Source organism: Lottia gigantea (assembly GCF_000327385.1).
Source record: "Lottia gigantea unplaced genomic scaffold LOTGIsca_117, whole genome shotgun sequence".
NCBI classification, from domain to species: Eukaryota; Metazoa; Mollusca; class Gastropoda; family Lottiidae; genus Lottia; species Lottia gigantea.
Window position 1 is genome coordinate 642,158 of NW_008707167.1, and position 18,635 is coordinate 660,792.

Sequence of the window (18,635 nt, forward strand, 5' to 3'; positions counted from 1 at the left end):
CAAAAAGAGTTCACGTCTGCATCAATAATAATATTATGTAACTTATCGTTACTAAGAAGTTTGACTTCAGCATGCAGATCTGTAAACACTAATTACACACTCCTCCGTGAAGTTATCAAAGTTCCTTCTGTTTTAAAAGTTCATGAGGCATATTGGCCACTACACATCCGAACGTGCTCATCACCGTGGGTAACTCCTGTCCCTCAGCCCAGGTCAGATTACCGTCTTCCTCATGACGTAACCAACAGAAACCAGCCATCCAGCTCTTATCATCTTCACCTCCTACTATCAATATAGTGTTTGAGTATTTCACAATTCCTGAAAAATAGTTGAATTTAAATCAAATTTTACACGTTTCCTGTCAAAATTCATTTAGCAAATTTCTCTTTCAATGAACAATATTTTTAGAATGAGCCAACCTAAAGTGTGTAAAGGATAAGACAGACATATATATTAAGCCACTTACCAGCCCCACATAAAGCGTTGGGTAATTCTGGGCCAGGAGACCAGGTGTCTGTTACAGGATCAAATATTTCAACCGAGCTGACACAATGTTCAGGTAAATATTCCTTCTTCCATTTATCACTGATAGCTGAATTCCCACCTGAAATATCAAGTTGGGAATTAGGGGATGAAAGGAGACACCAGACAAACTCACAGAAGCACTGGCACAGGAATCAGAATTTTTCTTAGCTTGAGGAGGATTAGAACCCCACCTCACCTAATCACCTAGCAGACGACAATTCAACTCTGTGAAACAATCCAATTCGCCATCAAAATTTGAAGTGATTATGCGATTTTTGTGCAGTTCTAGTACAATTAGTTTGTATTCAAGATTGTTCAATACTATCAATACATAATATGGACTGTTGATATTGAAGTTACAATAGTCAGTCCTCAGAAATGAATAAATAACAACTGTAATAATGGATAGAGAAATAAGATTTATCTCCCCTACATAGATACATCTTTGCATTCCAACTTTCCTGACCTACTTAAAAAATGAGACTGCCCCTTTAACCTAGACATAATATCAGTTGTCCATCATATAATTTACATAGTTCACAGATATAAATCAAAACGTCTAATAAAAGGTATATAATTATGAGTTATCTCCCCTACCTATCACATAGATTTTTTCATTGTATATGACACTACCAGCTAGTACACGCTGAGTTGACATAGAGGCTAGTGTTGTCCATTTATCTGTGGCTGGATCATACCTGAAATACAATTATCTAGTATATTTCTTCTTGCAAAGATGTTAGATTATACAAAATTATTTAAGACTTAAAATTTAACCAAAATGAAATTACATGAACAGTTTTACAACATACTTTTCTGTACCTAATGGGCTAATGAAGATGGTCACAACGAGAGACTAGGTTTATTGTCCAATTCTAAAGTCTAGACGCTTTTTCATGTCAGTTCTCCCGACCTGCATCACTGACAGGAGAAAACCTGATTGAAATGGTGCAAAAAAACAGAAAAATTTTAGAAAATATCTTTTCAATCCCTTAAAGACTGTCCTGTACAATGATGGTGGTCTACTACAAGGACTAAGCCAAGTTCCTAGAGAATAAAATTTCCTACCTGTAAGCATTATTACTGAAATCACTATTAGTTTCACCACCGAATACATAGAGTTTCCCCCGATAGCTAACACTTGTCATTAATCTCAACGGTTGAGGTAGTGGCGCCACCATACACCATGTATTAGTATGAGGATCGTAACGTTCCACGGAGTTTAGTATATCATTCTCATCATGGCCACCAACAGCAAATATATACCTATAATAAAAAAAATATTAAATTTGAGTATAAATTCATCACAGGAGTCGTCTCTAACTTTCAAACGCTAATAATTCAGGACACATGAAGATTCAAATTTCGACAATGAGCTGTTAACACGATTACTGATTATGTAAGCTAAAAAAAATCCGTTTCGGAAACTAAGGTATGATTGGTCAAATAGATGGTGAGCCTGTTTCCTTAGATCCATAGAAAAATTAAATTTCTCACCCATCTACAACAGTTAGCGTAAATTGAGACCTGGACACCATCATTTTAGTCTTACAGGTCCACGTAGCTTCTAGCTGATCAAATAAATAAAATCCACTACAGACACCTTCCATTGTTATAAAACCACGATAGTTTATTTTACGTATTGCCCCACCCCCCAGATAAATCTGATTATCACCCGTCACAGCAACACCTGCAAAAATTAAAATATAAAATGATTTTACATCCTACTCCAGGCAACATAGTGAACCTAAAAAGTTTGTAAAGAGGTTTTCGAAACTTTTAGGGTCATTTACAGCTTCTATTTCCACCATTCAAATTTTCAGGCTTCTGAGAGTTTTTTTATACAATGAACACAACAGAATGCATATTATTCAAAGAAAGATAATAAATTTGTATGCATCCTTCAAAAGAAACATCAAACTGTCTCTAAGGTATCTTCTGTTATAAATATTCCAACTACAAATTTTTACAGTCATTAAACAATAGAGTTTTACATTCTGTTCCAGGTGACATAATAAACTAAAAAGATACAATGTTAACATATTTGCTCGAATATCAACATCAGAAACAGAAAGTGGAAATCTGAAAAGTTCCTCAAAAAAAAAAAATTTGAACTTTCACCAACTATATAAATCAATAAAGACGAATTAGAAATTTCACCAACCAGAACCTCACCTGGTGTATAAAGACTTTGTGGCAGACGACAGATTGTGATTACCTCCCCTGTTTTAGGTAACAGTAGCTCCATCGTGTTGTATTTCTTCAAGGCATCTTCTGTGTAGGGATTGGCTAGAATCATTACACCACGTTCGTACAGCATACCTTTCCGTGGCATTAGATTCAAATCCATTTCCTGCTGCCTATTTCTTAACATGTGATAATATCGAATAACACCTAAAGTTTTCTGAATTTCTGGACAGTCGTTTAAACTTGTATTTTTCTCGATCCTATCACAGAAATAGTAGGAACTGATATTCGCGAATCGAACACAATTGATGACGTCTACGAGATGTTTATAGCGTGAGTCCATATCGTGATTTAACCATTCCATACACGCCTCATATACAATCTCCTCCCCAGAGACGTTAATATCACTGTCCTTAATAATCTCCACTAGTTTATCGGCAGGAAGGAGTAGAAATTCTTGTTGGTGACACAGTGTTGAAAATTGATTATTGATCATTTCTTTGGCTTTTGAAGCCAACACTTCACATTGATGAGCTTTCGCAAAAAAATAAATTCCAATACAGTTACTAACGGTTACGTGATTCATCATAAACTGAGCGCAACCATCACGAAGCGAGAGAAGTTGAAATAGATTTGAAGCTGATAAAAGATTTTGAACTGTTTCCTCTGTGAGTATTACCTGTCCAGTATAAATATAATCTAATACTAAACTTAACGTCTGGGAGTCCATGTCATTTAGAGTTATCTTCTCTTGCTGACTTTCGGCCATGTTGTTCGAAAACATCGCCATAAAATAAGGGCTGGAAATAGCCAAGACATTTTTATGACATGGATATTCTTTAGCGCCTATACACAATATAACGTCAACGAATTCATGATTTTCGTAAAGTTTAGAGAAACCATTGAGAAGATTGGAAGCTCTGTCTTTATCTAAGAATTTATCTTCCTCTATACACGAACAAGTCTCACTAGTCAGCGAGACCACGCTCTCTGTTTTAAAACTTCCTGTATCTGACAACTTTGAGTCCATCATCTTGATTTTTTATTCTAATCTGTAACAGAGAGAAATGAATTTTTGGATTTTGTTAGGGCTAATGAAGATGCAGAATGCCACAAAGTAAACCACAAGGAAAATTTTGTTAGATAAGTCTTATAAGCCTACCTGGTTTTACAACTATCAACTATCATTGTATCAAGAGATGATACCATGCCAAAACTGTAGCTCACTATTTTAGATCTTAATCATCGGTGATTCTCTCCTAAAGAGAAGCTACTGGTGGTAACTTAAACATAATAAGTAGAATACGCTTTTCAAAATTATCTAACTAATTGCCAACAATCAATGACAGTGAGTGACATCCAGTCTAGACAGAGACACGTACTAACGTCTTCAGTCGTTAGACAGATAACAGAAAGAGATGCCAACTCAGATCAATCTTTAGTCAAAATGTCTAAACTTAGTCTTATATTTTAACATTTATGACTTTGTACCAATATTTAAAACAGTTCAGTCACTTATTATTGTATTATTGTGTACAAATAAGGCAAATATCAGCTGGGAAAATAAAATTAATTCAACCTGAGTTTTCTTCAATGAAAACAATGGAGTTATTTCCCCTTTTCAACCTTATATTACGGATCAACTGGAATCTTGCACAGTCTATTCATTGATTGTAACTATTTGACATTTTTTCCTTTTAGACTGTAAATATTTGCCAATTTTTCTGTAGCTAGCATCAAATTTTCTAGGGAGAATCCTTTCAATCGCTCGATAAGAGGATTGCGACTGTGACGCTTAAATAGAGTTCCCCGCATTTTGAATTCAGCCTAGACAGTTTCCCCCTCCCCCTATCGAGTCAGTCTGCGGCCGACTGCTCCCCTTATTTAACCCCCAGTCTGTAGAAGCTGACACATATATTAGGGGAGGGGGGGGGGGGAGGATTTCACCCACTAGCGCCGCCATTTAGGCTAAACGTATTCGACGAATTGGGTCGGACGACATCTAAATTGTTTTTGTTTAATTATACAACAGGGCAATAGGAGAAGAGTTTGATTGACTTTCATACACAATTTTTCTGCTTTTCTTCCTCATGTTTACATTCGTATTTTCTTCTTCAGTATGTATGGACATGAGCAAACTATCTATTTTTTCCCTTTTTGCGATTCGCTCAAGCCGGTAGAGAAAGCAACAGTAGTGTGAAAGATATGTTTATTTGAAGTGTTTGGTTGAATGGTGGATATATTGATATTGATTAAAAAATAGGATACAACATCGAATAACGAAATATCCCGAACTCAGCTACTAATGTTTTGCCAATATCTTGTTTGAATTTCAGGTTTCGTTTTGCGGTTTGGATCGTTAGTACCGGTACTTGGTTTATTTATTCTTTACCAATCGGAAAAGTTGGTTGTTGAGTTGGTTGGTAACCTATATGACAAGTTAACGTCCGCTTCCAGCATATAGACATAGGCCTAAGAAGCCTAACTGCTGGCCAATTTAATATATATACGAGAATCGGACTGTACATTCTGCCCACGAAATGCTCCTATATAGACTAACTCCAAGCAGTATACTGTCGCATTCAGATCTTTAGATCTTCATTTGTATTAGTATTATTAACCTTTAAGTTAGTATTAGTTACAGTTGGTCTGAATATTACTATTAATCCTAATATTGGATTTACCTCCCTTTAGTTGAATGTCTTTAACCTTATCGTAGAACACTATGTATACTATGACCTTATGAATATGTAACATCTATGATATCACTTCCAGAGAGAATAAAAATCATGGCTGAAATTATGAATATTGTTTTCAATGTGGAGATGAATTAAGGAACGATTAATCCTGGACCCACAACCCCTACAGTCCAACATAACAATACGATGAAGAAAGTTCTGCCACAGCAGTTTACTATTGTTCCAATTCTCAAATATCAAGGGGATCTAATACTTGCACAGCATGTAGCACATTGGACTTCGGACAAATTTCACAGCTTACAAGACGTGTTTTCTAGGCCAATTTCGTCGAACTACATCACTGACAGTTTGAACAGAATTATAAAAATCTGATCTCAGCCAGTTTTCGTCTGGAGAGAAGTTGGTGTATTAAAACAAGAGAGTAGTTTTATTGAGAAATTTTAATATAAAAGCATTAAAAATTTACTATGTATAATAAAAAAAAATAGCTAAAAATTAAACAGATCAAGAAAATTAAAACACTAATTGGTCGGCCGATGCAAAATTAAGAATCCAAACCCATGGCTCGTGACAGAAAGCATACATAGACAATTGAATACAGAAAAATATTAAACAATTATGTCGAAACTAAGATACAATTTAATATACATCGAGTGTCCCTAAAAACATACAAGTTCGACCAACAGGTAGTATATATATATACGATTGGAGGGCACATTGAACACAGGTTGAAATAGGTAAGTTTTCTTGATATTGCATTTTTTGACATGTTATTTTGTTCGGGGCAGTTCTTGTACATTTTTTATTGGATGACTGTCATATTTTCAGGGTTGGACAACGACATTGTGAAGCATATCTGCGAGAATTTTGAACGAGATCAGCTTACTTACAGGTGAGATATTACCCGTCAAATTTTGGGACACCCGATATCATAAATCTTTACTTTGTGATCTAGGCCAGTACTTTTATGATCTAATCAAACACAATAATAAGAAGGTATAGTTCAACACAAAATTCATACGAAAAGCCGAAAAAAAAACAATAAACTAAAAAAGACAACTAAAAAAAGCAGGGTTGGGTGGGAAATGAAAAAAAAAGAAAATTGCCTCTTTCGATTGTCGCGGAACTAATAAAGATTGAATAAGGAAAACACAGAGATTAAAAGTTAACAAGAAATACTTAAATAAACTAAATTATGATTAATGTACAGAGACTGATTATGGATTCAGATAGAGTGTTAAAGATATGAAAGTTAAAGCGGCAAACCTACATAACTATAATAATTAAACATTTAATATTATTGTAGTATATTATGGACAAAATAAAATGTCAACAAATATTTTTCTGTTTTATTTTTTATTTATATTTTTCCATTTTTTCTTTTTTCTTTTATAAGATACAATTTTATGTGAAACCTAATCGGACAAATCCTGGCCCTACCCGTCCCTCTGACATGAACCATTACAACTGCTACTATAAAGGGGCAATATTGTAGGGAAGGGATTCGTTGTTGTATTTCCGTTGGAGTCTAAGGTCTGGATTCTGTAAATCAGGTAAGTCACTATACCTTATTTGGTAAACGTTAAACATACATAACCATATATATTTTTCAAGAATACAAAGTCAAGAAGACATAGATTAAGATTTGAACGACATTTAGAAGCGAGGAGCACATATAACAAAAACACAAGACAATATTATAGAATATAACACACTTCTTTAATAAGGTTGGGCACATAATGTTTCAACACAATATACACGTGTTGAAACATTATGTGCCTAACCTTATTAAAGAAGTGTGTTATATTCCATAATTTTGTCTTGTGTTTTGTTATAGATAGATTATGTTAGCAATTCAAAATTCATATTGGATCTTACTTTTAGATTGTTGTGAAATAAAGTAAACTGTTGAATTCTCCACTTACTCTCTCAATACACTTTTTCCAACCACTGGAAATATAACTTTGTTTGGCAACGAACCCCTTCAATAGGAAGATTTAATATACTGTTGGGTTTACTCAGATGAGACTGAGATAATCAGACCCTCCGCCCTACCCACCCAATTTAACCAGTCCCAGATAGTTGGAAGTGGGGTCTCTTGCTATGTCATCTTCAAGTAAGGCTCTGACATACACCTCATCATTGACCTCCATCTCAAACACACCAGATATATAACTAGTGTGAAAATCAAACATGGTGTTCCCGGGGGCTCTCTTAGGTAGAGTATACATATTCTGAAGAAGTTTCTCTATTCCATCGTTTGGTATTCGCCGGTTGTATCTTTCTACTATATGACACAGTAAATTCAGTCTCAATGGCCAGTTGGTCCCCCGAATGACCTTGAAATAAATCTGACTGTAAATCAGGTACAGGCCTCTGGTTTGGATGATCAGATGATCCTTTCTTAGTCCCACTCCACGTAGCACAGACAGAGATCTTCGTGGTAACAGCTCCAATGTTGTAATAGATGGTAGATCCTGAAATTCTAAAAATAGATTTCGCTTGAATTTGTGAAGTTGATTGGTTTCATTGATTATACAATAATATTGGATTGTCAAACTAGACCCACTCTTCAGCTAGAAACCCGCCATTGATGGTAATAAAAGGAATTGGTATTATATCATACTTACTCTGATGATATTGGTAATAAGAGAAATTGGTATTATATCATACTTACTCTGAGGATATTGGTCATAAGAGGAATTAGTATTATATCATACTTACTCTGAGGATTTTGGTAATAAGAGGAATTGGTATTATATCATACTTACTCTGAGGATATTGGTAATAAGAGGAATTGGTATTATATCATACTTACTCCGAGGATATTAGTATTAATAAGAGGAATTGGTATTATATCATACTTACTCTGAGGATATTGGTGATAAGAGGAATTGGTATTATATCATACTTACTCTGAGGATATTGGTAAAAAGAGGAATTGGTATTATATCATACTTACTCTGAGGATTGTGGTAATAAGAGGAATTGGTATTATATCATACTTACTCTGAGGATATTGATAATAAGAGGAACTGGTATTATATCATATTTACTCTGAGGATATTGGTAATAAGAGGAATTAGTATTATATCATACTTACTCTGAGGATATTGGTAATAAGAGGAATTAGTATTATATCATACTTGCTCTGAGGATATTGGTAATAAGAGGAATTGGTATTATATCATACTTACTCTGAGGATATTGGTAATGAGAGGAATTGGTATTATATCATACTTACTCTGAGGATATTGGTAATAAGAGGAATTGGTATTATATCATACTTACTCTGAGGATATTGGTAATAAGAGGAATTGGTATTATATCATACTTACTCTGAGGATATTGGTGATAAGAGGAATTGGTACTATATCATACTTTCTCTGAGGATATTGGTAATAAGAGGAATTGGTTTTATATCATACTTACTCTGAGGATATTGGTAATGAGAGGAATTGGTATTATATCATACTTACTCTGAGGATATTGGTAATAAGAGGAATTGGTATTATATCATACTTACTCTGAGGATATTGGTAATAAGAGGAATTGGTATTATATCATACTTACTCTGAGGATATTGGTGATAAGAGGAATTGGTACTATATCATACTTTCTCTGAGGATATTGGTAATAAGAGGAATTGGTTTTATATCATACTTACTCTGAGGATATTGGTAATGAGAGGAATTGGTATTATATCATACTTACTCTGAGGATATTGGTAATAAGAGGAATTGGTACAAGATACCAGGACATGAGCCGCTACTGGTGAAGAGTGAAGTATTGTTATTGTTGTATTTTTAGACTCGAACATTTTCATTTCTTTTTCTGAAAACAATATTATCAGTAGATATGTGTATGATTTAAAAATGGGTTTCCTTATCTTTTTAGTGTCAAATAAGCAAACTATTTGATTAAAGATGGGTTTCCTTATTTTTTAGTGTCAAATTAATAAAATTGGTGTAATATGGTCATGGAGTTTTGTTCTAGTTATGAGGCGTGCTGACGTATTTTGAATTTTAGTCAATTTTTTTAGAAGTTTTTCAGGAATGCCAATAAGAAGTGAATTAAAATTATCAATGAATAATCCAAAAATCTGCCCCATCCCAATTACTGTGGACTGTGCAAAAATTGGCCATGTAGGGGCTTCTTCTTTGACTGGCCAGTCCGCCATATTGGATATTCGTCATTGGCCATATTTTAGAAATTTAGGAATAAAGCGCATTTCTCCCCATTGCACACCTAAATATGTTAGATTGGCATCTTAGGATGTCACTGGCACCAAAAATGTCATTCATAATTCCATAGCAGACCATAGGAAACATTTTTGCAATAGTTTAAAAATTGGCCATGTAGAGGCTTAGTCATTGACTAGCCAGTGACAGAGTTAGGCATTAAAATACCATTATGTTGGAATTTTAGGGATATTCACAGGTCTGAAGGCACTATGTGATTATGTTTGTGCCAATTCCATCCAAAAATCTGCCCCACCTCCATTACTGTGGACTGTGCAAAAATTGGCCATGTAGGGTCTTTGACTGGCCAGTCCGACATATTGGATATTTGTCACTGGCCATATTTTAGCGATTATAGGAATAAAAAGCATTTCTCCCTATTGTACACCTAAAGATGTCAGATTTGCATTTCAGGACCTTAATGGCACCAACAATTGCATTCATAATTCCAAAGGAGACCATTGGAAAAAAATTGTCATTTTTCAATATCCATATTGGATATCCGTCACTGGCCAAAGAAATGTTGATAACTATGTAATGATTCTATTCATTACACGACAATTTTTAGAGGTTTTTGAATAAGGAATGAATTATAAATTTTTCGTTTTTTGATTTAATTACAACAATTACAATCAATCCAAAAATTTAGTGTATCCATCGGCCACAAAAATTGGACGGCCACTGAAATAATGACACTCCGTCCAATGCCGCATTTGAACATCCGGTTTTGAGGCTTATTTAGAGTTAAATCCCTTTGACATGGAGCAATTATTGATTTATATTTCCGTTAGTTTCCGTGAATTTCCAGATTATGTAAATGAAGTAGGTCACGTTACCTTATATGGTAAACGTTCAAGAATGCAGAAGTTGACTTTACAACTCTAAAGAATACAATGGTCGAACTTACATCTTTCACGAATGCAAAGTCAAGAAGACATAGTTGATATTGTCAATAATGCAAAGTTAAGAATTCATTTTCGTAAAGGGAAGTTTGAATGGTGTCTGATGTGAAATAAAGTTTGAAAAGTAAACTATCAATATCTCTACTTTGTAATTAGTACATTGACTTTTTGACTTTAGGAAGGTTTATTTTCAAGTTTGACTTTGTGAATACTTTTGGCAACGATCCCCCTCTATAAGGATAAGCATTTTCATTTCCACCAATGAAAATAAGGGAACCCATCTTTACGGGGGTCAATATAATAAAACATGTAGAGTTCTGTTTTTGAAACACTTGAACGTTACGTCGAAGGAAAAGGCACGTTGTTTACAATAGTTTACATCGTTTGCATTCGATTTCTCTCGCTCTATTCTTGTTGTTTCCAATTGCGTTTGACTTTTAACAGTTCTGAGAATCATTTAGGTCCTAGTTATTGATGGAACCCAGTGTTTGTTTGATTTCTCATATGGGGATTATTTGGGCTAATAAAGGCGGGCAACGCCATGTTGTGTGAAATGAGGGAAAATGATTTTTTCCAGGACAGCGGCATTTGTTATACTAATCCATCCTTACCTGCTATTAAGGCATCAGGATCTTCAGAACCTTCAAATTTGGATTCAGGCTTCGTTTTTTTTAACATCTGAAATTTAGAAAATGTAATTTTATTTTCAATCCGTCAATATATAATTGTGTACGAATGAACACCTCAAATTGGTTCGACTTTATGCAGATTTCATTATCTGGTCTGTTTACTTTACTTACGCTGTTTTGTGACTTGGACTTTTCAATCAAAAAAATTCATATTAGCAGCACTGTTAAAGGGACAGGTGCGTCATTGTTTTTTTTTTTGGCCAATCGTACGTCCGTCTCAGAAACGAGAATGTTTTTTGGCTAAACCAATCAGTAATAGTGTTCACAGCTCACCATGGAGTCTAGTTTGTCTGAAGCCTACTAACTCAAACCAACCCCATCAAAATGGCAATTATCAACTCCAAAAAATCGAAGATCATAAACCCATATTTCATATAAATATGTGAACTCCCAGAAGATAAACCTGAGCATACAAAAAACATTTTAAGCTATGTAGGGATGCTCAACCAACAAACCAAAACTGCAGAGTATCAAGGTAGTTGTAGTGCAATCAATATTTAAACTTACATGTTTCATAGTTTGGACATACTCCGACTCAGTGTTGATACAGCATGTTGACCTCCCTTTACCAAATGTTCCTGATGTTTCTTTTAGTTTGTCACAAGGAAAGCAGAACGATGGCAATTGTCGCTCGGAGTTTAACCAGATGCTCACAGTTAGAGTTGTGATACATAGTAACAAGACTACGACAGTGAGGCCCCCCAACAAAACATGATTTCTTTGCTGGTTTTATGCTCACAACTCCTATAGGTACTGATATGTTTTCAGCCTTTGGGTTTTTCAGCAAGGTTTCAGCACCATCACCTTTCTCTGATGTTGTCGTCCCGTTGAATGTCACCATTCTTACTGAATAGTTAGTTTATTGTAGTAAACTGTAATCTCTGAAATAAATACATAAAACGATATACTGTATGGATTAGGAAATTTCATTTCAAATTACATATATGTGTATAGGTACACAAAGATAGCTTGCCAGGCAAGGTAACATACGCCCACTGGCAGCTGGTAAAAATGATTATACAGTCTTATGTGGCTTTTCTCATTTTAAAGATCTTCATATTGCTCTTGCTTTATTGATATATATATTTACTGTTATTTATGTTGAGTTTTACTATAATATATTTTTTTAAAATCAACACCAATAACCTAAATACATCAAATTATTAAATCACACTGCTCTGATGCAAAGGACAATAACTCAAATTGCTATGTGAGAAATTGTGAAAATTTAAACCTGATCAAGATATCATCAATATATAAGATCACACCAAATTTCATTAAATCAGATAAAAACTGTAGTCACTATTTGTGTTCACAAACACGTTTTTGACGCATTTTTCCTCATTCAAAAAACGTTCATCGAAAAATCCTTCAAATTCTAACTTGTCCAAGATCTCATCAAAATAAATCCCAAGTTTCATTTAAATCAGATAAAAACTAATCTTTATTGTGCTCAATAGGGTATCTGCTACGTGTTATTATAAATTACAGTGGTCGAACTTACATAAGCTATGAATATCTCTAGTTTGTATTTAGTAGATTGATTTGTTGATTTTAGAAAGGTGTATTTTGTAATTGTGCAATGTGGATATATAACGCCTTGTTTTTCATGGTGAACACTTTATTAAATACAAGTAGGTCCCGGCAAACCCTTATACATTTAAACTGCTTAGTGACTTCAGAGTAATAGTTATTCTTGGAAAATTATTAGTGATTTCAAGGTAATAGACTAGTTATTCTTGGAGAATAATTAATGATTTCAGAGTAATAGACTAGTTATTCTTGGAGAATTGTTAATGCATCATATCACGATCAAGCCCGAAACAAAATGCAATTTCACTGCATTTAGCAGTTGATTTTAGACATTCATGGGCCAGTAAATTGTATGTTGACAAAGTGATATGTATAATATGATATACCGGTATAAAGTGCTCTTAACTGTATATTGTTAAAATTATTACTATATTAAATAAAATATATAACCTAATTATTATTATTTTATTGGGCCATTTTGGTCGTCTCTATTCTCTCATTGACACAAAAATTGTCTGGTTACAGAAGAAATACCTGCCGAGTTACGTCCCTTGAAGTTATGAACATAAAGTTGACCTACTTGAAACTGAATGGCGAATATTGTTGTTAATAACATATTTCTGGAACTTCAACCGTTCTTAATTTATGAACCTAATGCTAAGCAATCTCTGTGGTTTAAACTTTTAATACTGAGATGTATTTACAGTAACATATATCACGTTTTCAGATTAAAAGACGAGTTACCTCCCTTAAAGTAGCACTGTTGTATATTTTATTATTTCATCCCGGTTACAACACAAGGTTAAACAAATCACAAGTCAACGCGCTGAAATAGCTTGAAAAAAATAACATTAATACAGCCACCGAGAGCAAGAGGTGAAGTGTTTCCTATAGGGAAGGAAATATGCCGTCAATATAATTATGTAGAAACAAACTCGCTGTAGTTTGACTCATAACTGTGTTACTTCATTTGTTAAATACAAATCGTGGTGCATCGATATCACGCCATAATGTCTGAACTAGAAATAGTTAGCCAAAAATAAAATCGCAATGCCTCAGACTCAAAATAATCAAGTCATTTTAACAATAAGTGAAACCAGGTATGCTGTAGGCCTACACGGAAATCGAGAGATTTAACTTGTTTGATTGTGGCAGACTCTCTCAGTCCGTGACCCTGATAAGGATAAAATATTAAATGTTGATGAAAACGATTTTCAGATAATAGACCTAACCATATCTGAGAGTGAAAGACTTTGGCGAAATCAAAATGATCTTGAATCCATGAAAATGTGTATAACAGATATATAAAAATCTACATAATAGTTATGCTAATAGGGTCAAAGGACTTTTGATCGCGTTCTGCATAAGGTTATATTTCACATTGCATCCAGTCACAGCAGATTTTTTTTTAAATAAAATTAATCTTTCAAGTCATATACAGTTAAGTCTATCATTTTGAATATCTCCAAAAAGTGTTCTTTGAACAACGAAGATATTTTCTGCTGAGTTACTTCCCTTGAAGATACACTCATAAATATGACCTACTTAAAACAAACCGACAAAAATTGAAGTTGTAACACATTTTAAGTGAATTTAGTAATAAATAAATTTAAGTAATGGTATGCTATCGTTTTAAGTTTATTAACAGTGAGAATTCCTACTTGTTGTATTATAAAGACGAGTTGTCACACTTCATGTTGATCAAGAAATTGTCCAGTGGCCTTTTTTGTGCCATTACTTTATTTAACTAAAAAAGGTTGAAAACTAGACCGCTTGTGAGGTTCACATATCAAAACTGGACAATGGAACACCAGTAATGTTGTCTGTCAAGTTCTACGAAGTTTTGGGCATCAAAATGACCCTGTCATTGTGGCAATGAAAATTCAAATAACAGAATTATATGGTTTTTATATGTATGCACATGGTGGGGATAGCCTGGTCATCTTAGTCACCTCTCTTATTAATGACATCATATAGTATTAAAGACTCCGGAGCACACTAAATAACGTCTGTGATAAATTATAAAATTAGGAAACATCTATACATCACCTAATGGTCAAAAATCTCGTCTAATAATTGCATCCTACAGTAAACATCGTATAGTCTTGTATACTACATCTTGTTCTATTCTTAACAGCGACTCCTCTTTTTTTGTATATCTTTTCTATTGACTTAATACGTGATAACGTGTGTTCACCTCTTATTCTATATTAGGAAAACCGTCAGCAGAATGTATACTGTAACTGATCAGTATTAACATATAGTATTTACTAAACTGAATTCACTCATTGAAGATAAACTTCAAAGTTTGGAAATTTGACACAGGGTTTAAAGAATAGGTGAACTAATCTCAACATTATAGTGAGTAGGTTCAGCTAATGAATACCAGTGAAATATCATCAAATTAGCTCAACATTATAGAGTAACACTACTAATCAACAACTATCAGTCCTTCCCTTACCAGACTACATGATAATCTCCATGAAAAACTCTACTAATACAATAGGTTTACTACAGGACAGACGATGAAATATTTTGTAAATAACTACTAAAATTTGTCTAACTAAAATTGACAGTTCCTATAATCAACAGACATTCAGTATCATCATTAAGTTCTACCAAATATTTAATTCACGGCTTGAATTAAGAGCTTTGATCTGTGAAGGTAGTTGTATTCATCTGATAACTTGTGGAAGACGACAGAACTAAACTTCACACAAAAGACAACTCCTCTGAAGATTTCAGAATTATATGATTTGGTAACAGGCCTAGCAAAGTTAGATGACTTGTTCTTGATTCGAACTAATCATTGTAATGTTACTATATGTTACTGAACTAAAGAGGTACGTCTGATACAGGTCTGTTCATGTCCGGGATACTTTCAACTCACAGACGATAGAGATGCATAAAACATTTTGTTTTTTTCTTTTGGAAATTGTTTCTTAGCAACAAAGACTAATTTTAAAAGATTTGAGGGTGAGCAAATAGAAATATGGAGGCTTTTGATTAAAAGAAAAAACTTGTTCCTTATCCTACCCATCTTTTAATTGAAGACTTGGTTGAAACAGATTTTTTCCCAAATTATGAGCAATGTCTTAATAAATCTCCAAAGATTAGATAACGCTTTATCTATCATTTTCAAAGAAAAAACAAAATTGCAAAGTATCAAATGTATATGATTTTGAAAAAGATTCAAATTATATTTTAAGATCAAGATCTAAAATAAAAAAAGGTCATCTTCTCTTTTTGAAGGTCGAATCAAAAGAAAACTATAATTTATTTATTTTGGCTGATAATAAATTTGGTTTGACTTATTTTTATATCTCAATTGTATTATTTATCATTTTATGATAATTATTATTTTATTCGGCCTTTGATCGATGATACCTATGATATAAATAGTGATTTATCTCATAAAACAAAATCACTTTCTTTTTTAAAAATTTTAAAATTGGCCGATTTTCAACAATACCTTACAATAATTACTAATGGAACTGATATGAGGACGGGATATGAAACTGTCTTAGAACCTCCGAAGGATTTGAAAACCACAAAGAGATTATTTCTTTCAAAGTATAAAGGAGAAGGAGTGGTTTTTGGAAGAAAATAAAATAATAAAAAATGGGAAGAAATTCAAACATTCAGAAATATTCCTAGTAACCCAATGCTCATGTGTATATGCGGTAATTGTACACTGTAGTACGGGTTTTACCTTGCTGATTAACCCCAGAATTCTGACCCTTGTACAGACAGCTGGAGTTGAACTTAGTGATAGTAGGCTACTGATGCGATGTACGGTTTAAAGTTCTCGTTATCTTTTTCTAGGTACTTCAAGTCAAGGACTTGCCTATCTTTCTTTGACAACACTGTTGGCGATCTTTACTTGTGTAAATACATGGCATTGCTGTGACAAGATTGTGCCGAACCACATGTACGGATATTGAAAATCTCATGTTTCCGTTTCTTCCACAATCCTTGGTGTTGAAGTTCCTTAATTCATTTCATTTCTTCCAAAACTTTATCTGTGGTTCATTTCAAGTTGTCCTTTGCTATGATTATTTTCACGTAAAAAAAAAAAGAAGAAAACTTCTTGGAAGACAATTGCCGTCTCCTTCGCCTGATGGTTGATGTTGACTGAGAGCCTAAATTGTTCTTTCGTGTTGTTTCTATTTCAACCATTGTAACGCTTTGTTGCCTGGGTTGAAACGTTTTCCAGTCTTAGTAAAACAATTATCCTGTTCAGATGTTGTAACTTGTGTTTTTTTTTCAAGTTAAAAATATCAGCCAGATCAAACATTGTTTGAGTTGTTGACAGGTCAACTTATTAATTCACATAACTTTCTTCTTTTCTCTGATCTAATTGGATTAAATATAAAATCATTTGTTTCTACATCAGTTATAATTACCTCCTCGGTAGGTATCGTAATCTTGACTGTGATTCAATTGGAACATTAACGTGCACGGCAAAATCATCAACAAAATTATTTACTTCATTAATTGGATCATTAGATTCATTACCCATCAAAATATCATTAATACCAGTTATTTTATATTGCTCCTACTGATGCAAATTCATTGATACACTTAGATTTAAACAATGTATATTTATATCATTGTTTTCTATAATTATCCTCTGTCATTAATCTAAAATTGTTCCTTCAATGCAAACTATCCTGTTGTTTCATAATAGCGAAAGTATTTGTTATATCTCGCAGGAAATACTCATGTGCAGTCAAACTTATTTGACGACTTTCCAGAAGACATAACAACATAGTTGCGGGTTTATAAAAAGTGATTATTATTGTCAGCTGTAGAGCTTAGAATCTGCTGTGCGGAACTAGAATTAACACTTTCTGATGCAAATAGTTCAACAAGATATTTCTGTAATTGTACCTTGATATCATTGTACCCTACCTACTATACTACTATCCTGGACTTGTCTCAAGACTACTACAGAAAGTGTCAGACATACCTTTGTATGCATACTCTTTCCTGCATATTTTGCAAATAATAACTTGCATGTTCAGATTTTCTCTCACAGGGGGGCATGCCTCGACCTTTCTGAATCCAAAGTATTTCCATACTCGAGAACGAGTCTTTTTTCCTGGAAAATCATACAACTTTAGGCCCAATTCATCTTCTTCACTGCAGGAAGTCGCCATTTTGAATACATGACATTTGTTTCTACATCAGTTATAATTACCTCCTCGGTAGGTATCGTAATTTTGACTGTGATTCAATTGGATCATTAACGTGCACGTATGACAAAGTGTTGTCGATATCCCCTTTTTGCGATCCAATGCTGGTGGTCCCCGTCCGTAAATAAGTTGAATAACAGTTTTCAAATATCTTTATATAAATATAAGACTTCACGTTGTGTTCTTAAAGTTGACATTCAATAGAATAACATCAAGAGAATAGCACCAAGAGAAGAATTTAAAGTGTATTTCTAGTCGAGAATAATTTCGAATGCCTACTAGTCTTAAAGGTAGCCAAAGATAAGACTTTATGAGTAATAACGTTTCCTGTTAAGTACTGAAGACAGAGAGTAGTCATATTTATACTTTCGACTGTATACGTCATATCGACAGGAATGATAATCTGTTAATCTTTTAATGTTGGTACTTAAAAAAATTAGCCATTAAATTGTACCTTTTTGAATATGAATGACCATTATATAACGGCCACGAGTCCTAATTCATGGGCTATTAATTTCTATACCAATTTCATGATCCAAAGCGCCGTAGGCAATAACACATTAACCTACTAACAAAAAGCTGAATACGGGCGGATCTCAGTTTTGTTACATTCCTCCCTTTGCAGAGGGTCATGAAATTGGGGTACCAAAAGAAAACGGTT

At 33.8% G+C, this 18,635-nt stretch overlaps 2 protein-coding genes across 2 annotated transcripts; both read right to left on the reverse strand.

Annotated features, from left to right (window-relative positions):
* Positions 1-419: 419 nt before the first annotated feature.
* Positions 420-3,442, reverse strand: LOTGIDRAFT_137657 (hypothetical protein; the record flags this gene model as incomplete). Its single annotated transcript, XM_009047827.1, has 5 exons — positions 420-604; positions 1,123-1,223; positions 1,594-1,791; positions 2,023-2,215; positions 2,728-3,442. 5 exons carry the CDS (start codon positions 3,440-3,442, stop codon positions 420-422), a joined length of 1,392 nt encoding a protein of 463 aa, XP_009046075.1.
* A 4,020-nt stretch (positions 3,443-7,462) lies between these two features.
* Positions 7,463-12,084, reverse strand: LOTGIDRAFT_171624 (hypothetical protein; the record flags this gene model as incomplete). The annotated part of the gene is made up of 5 exons (XM_009047828.1): positions 7,463-7,888; positions 8,421-8,468; positions 9,079-9,245; positions 11,166-11,232; positions 11,983-12,084. 5 exons carry the CDS (start codon positions 12,082-12,084, stop codon positions 7,463-7,465), a joined length of 810 nt encoding a protein of 269 aa, XP_009046076.1.
* Between the last annotated feature and the right edge of the window lie 6,551 nt (positions 12,085-18,635).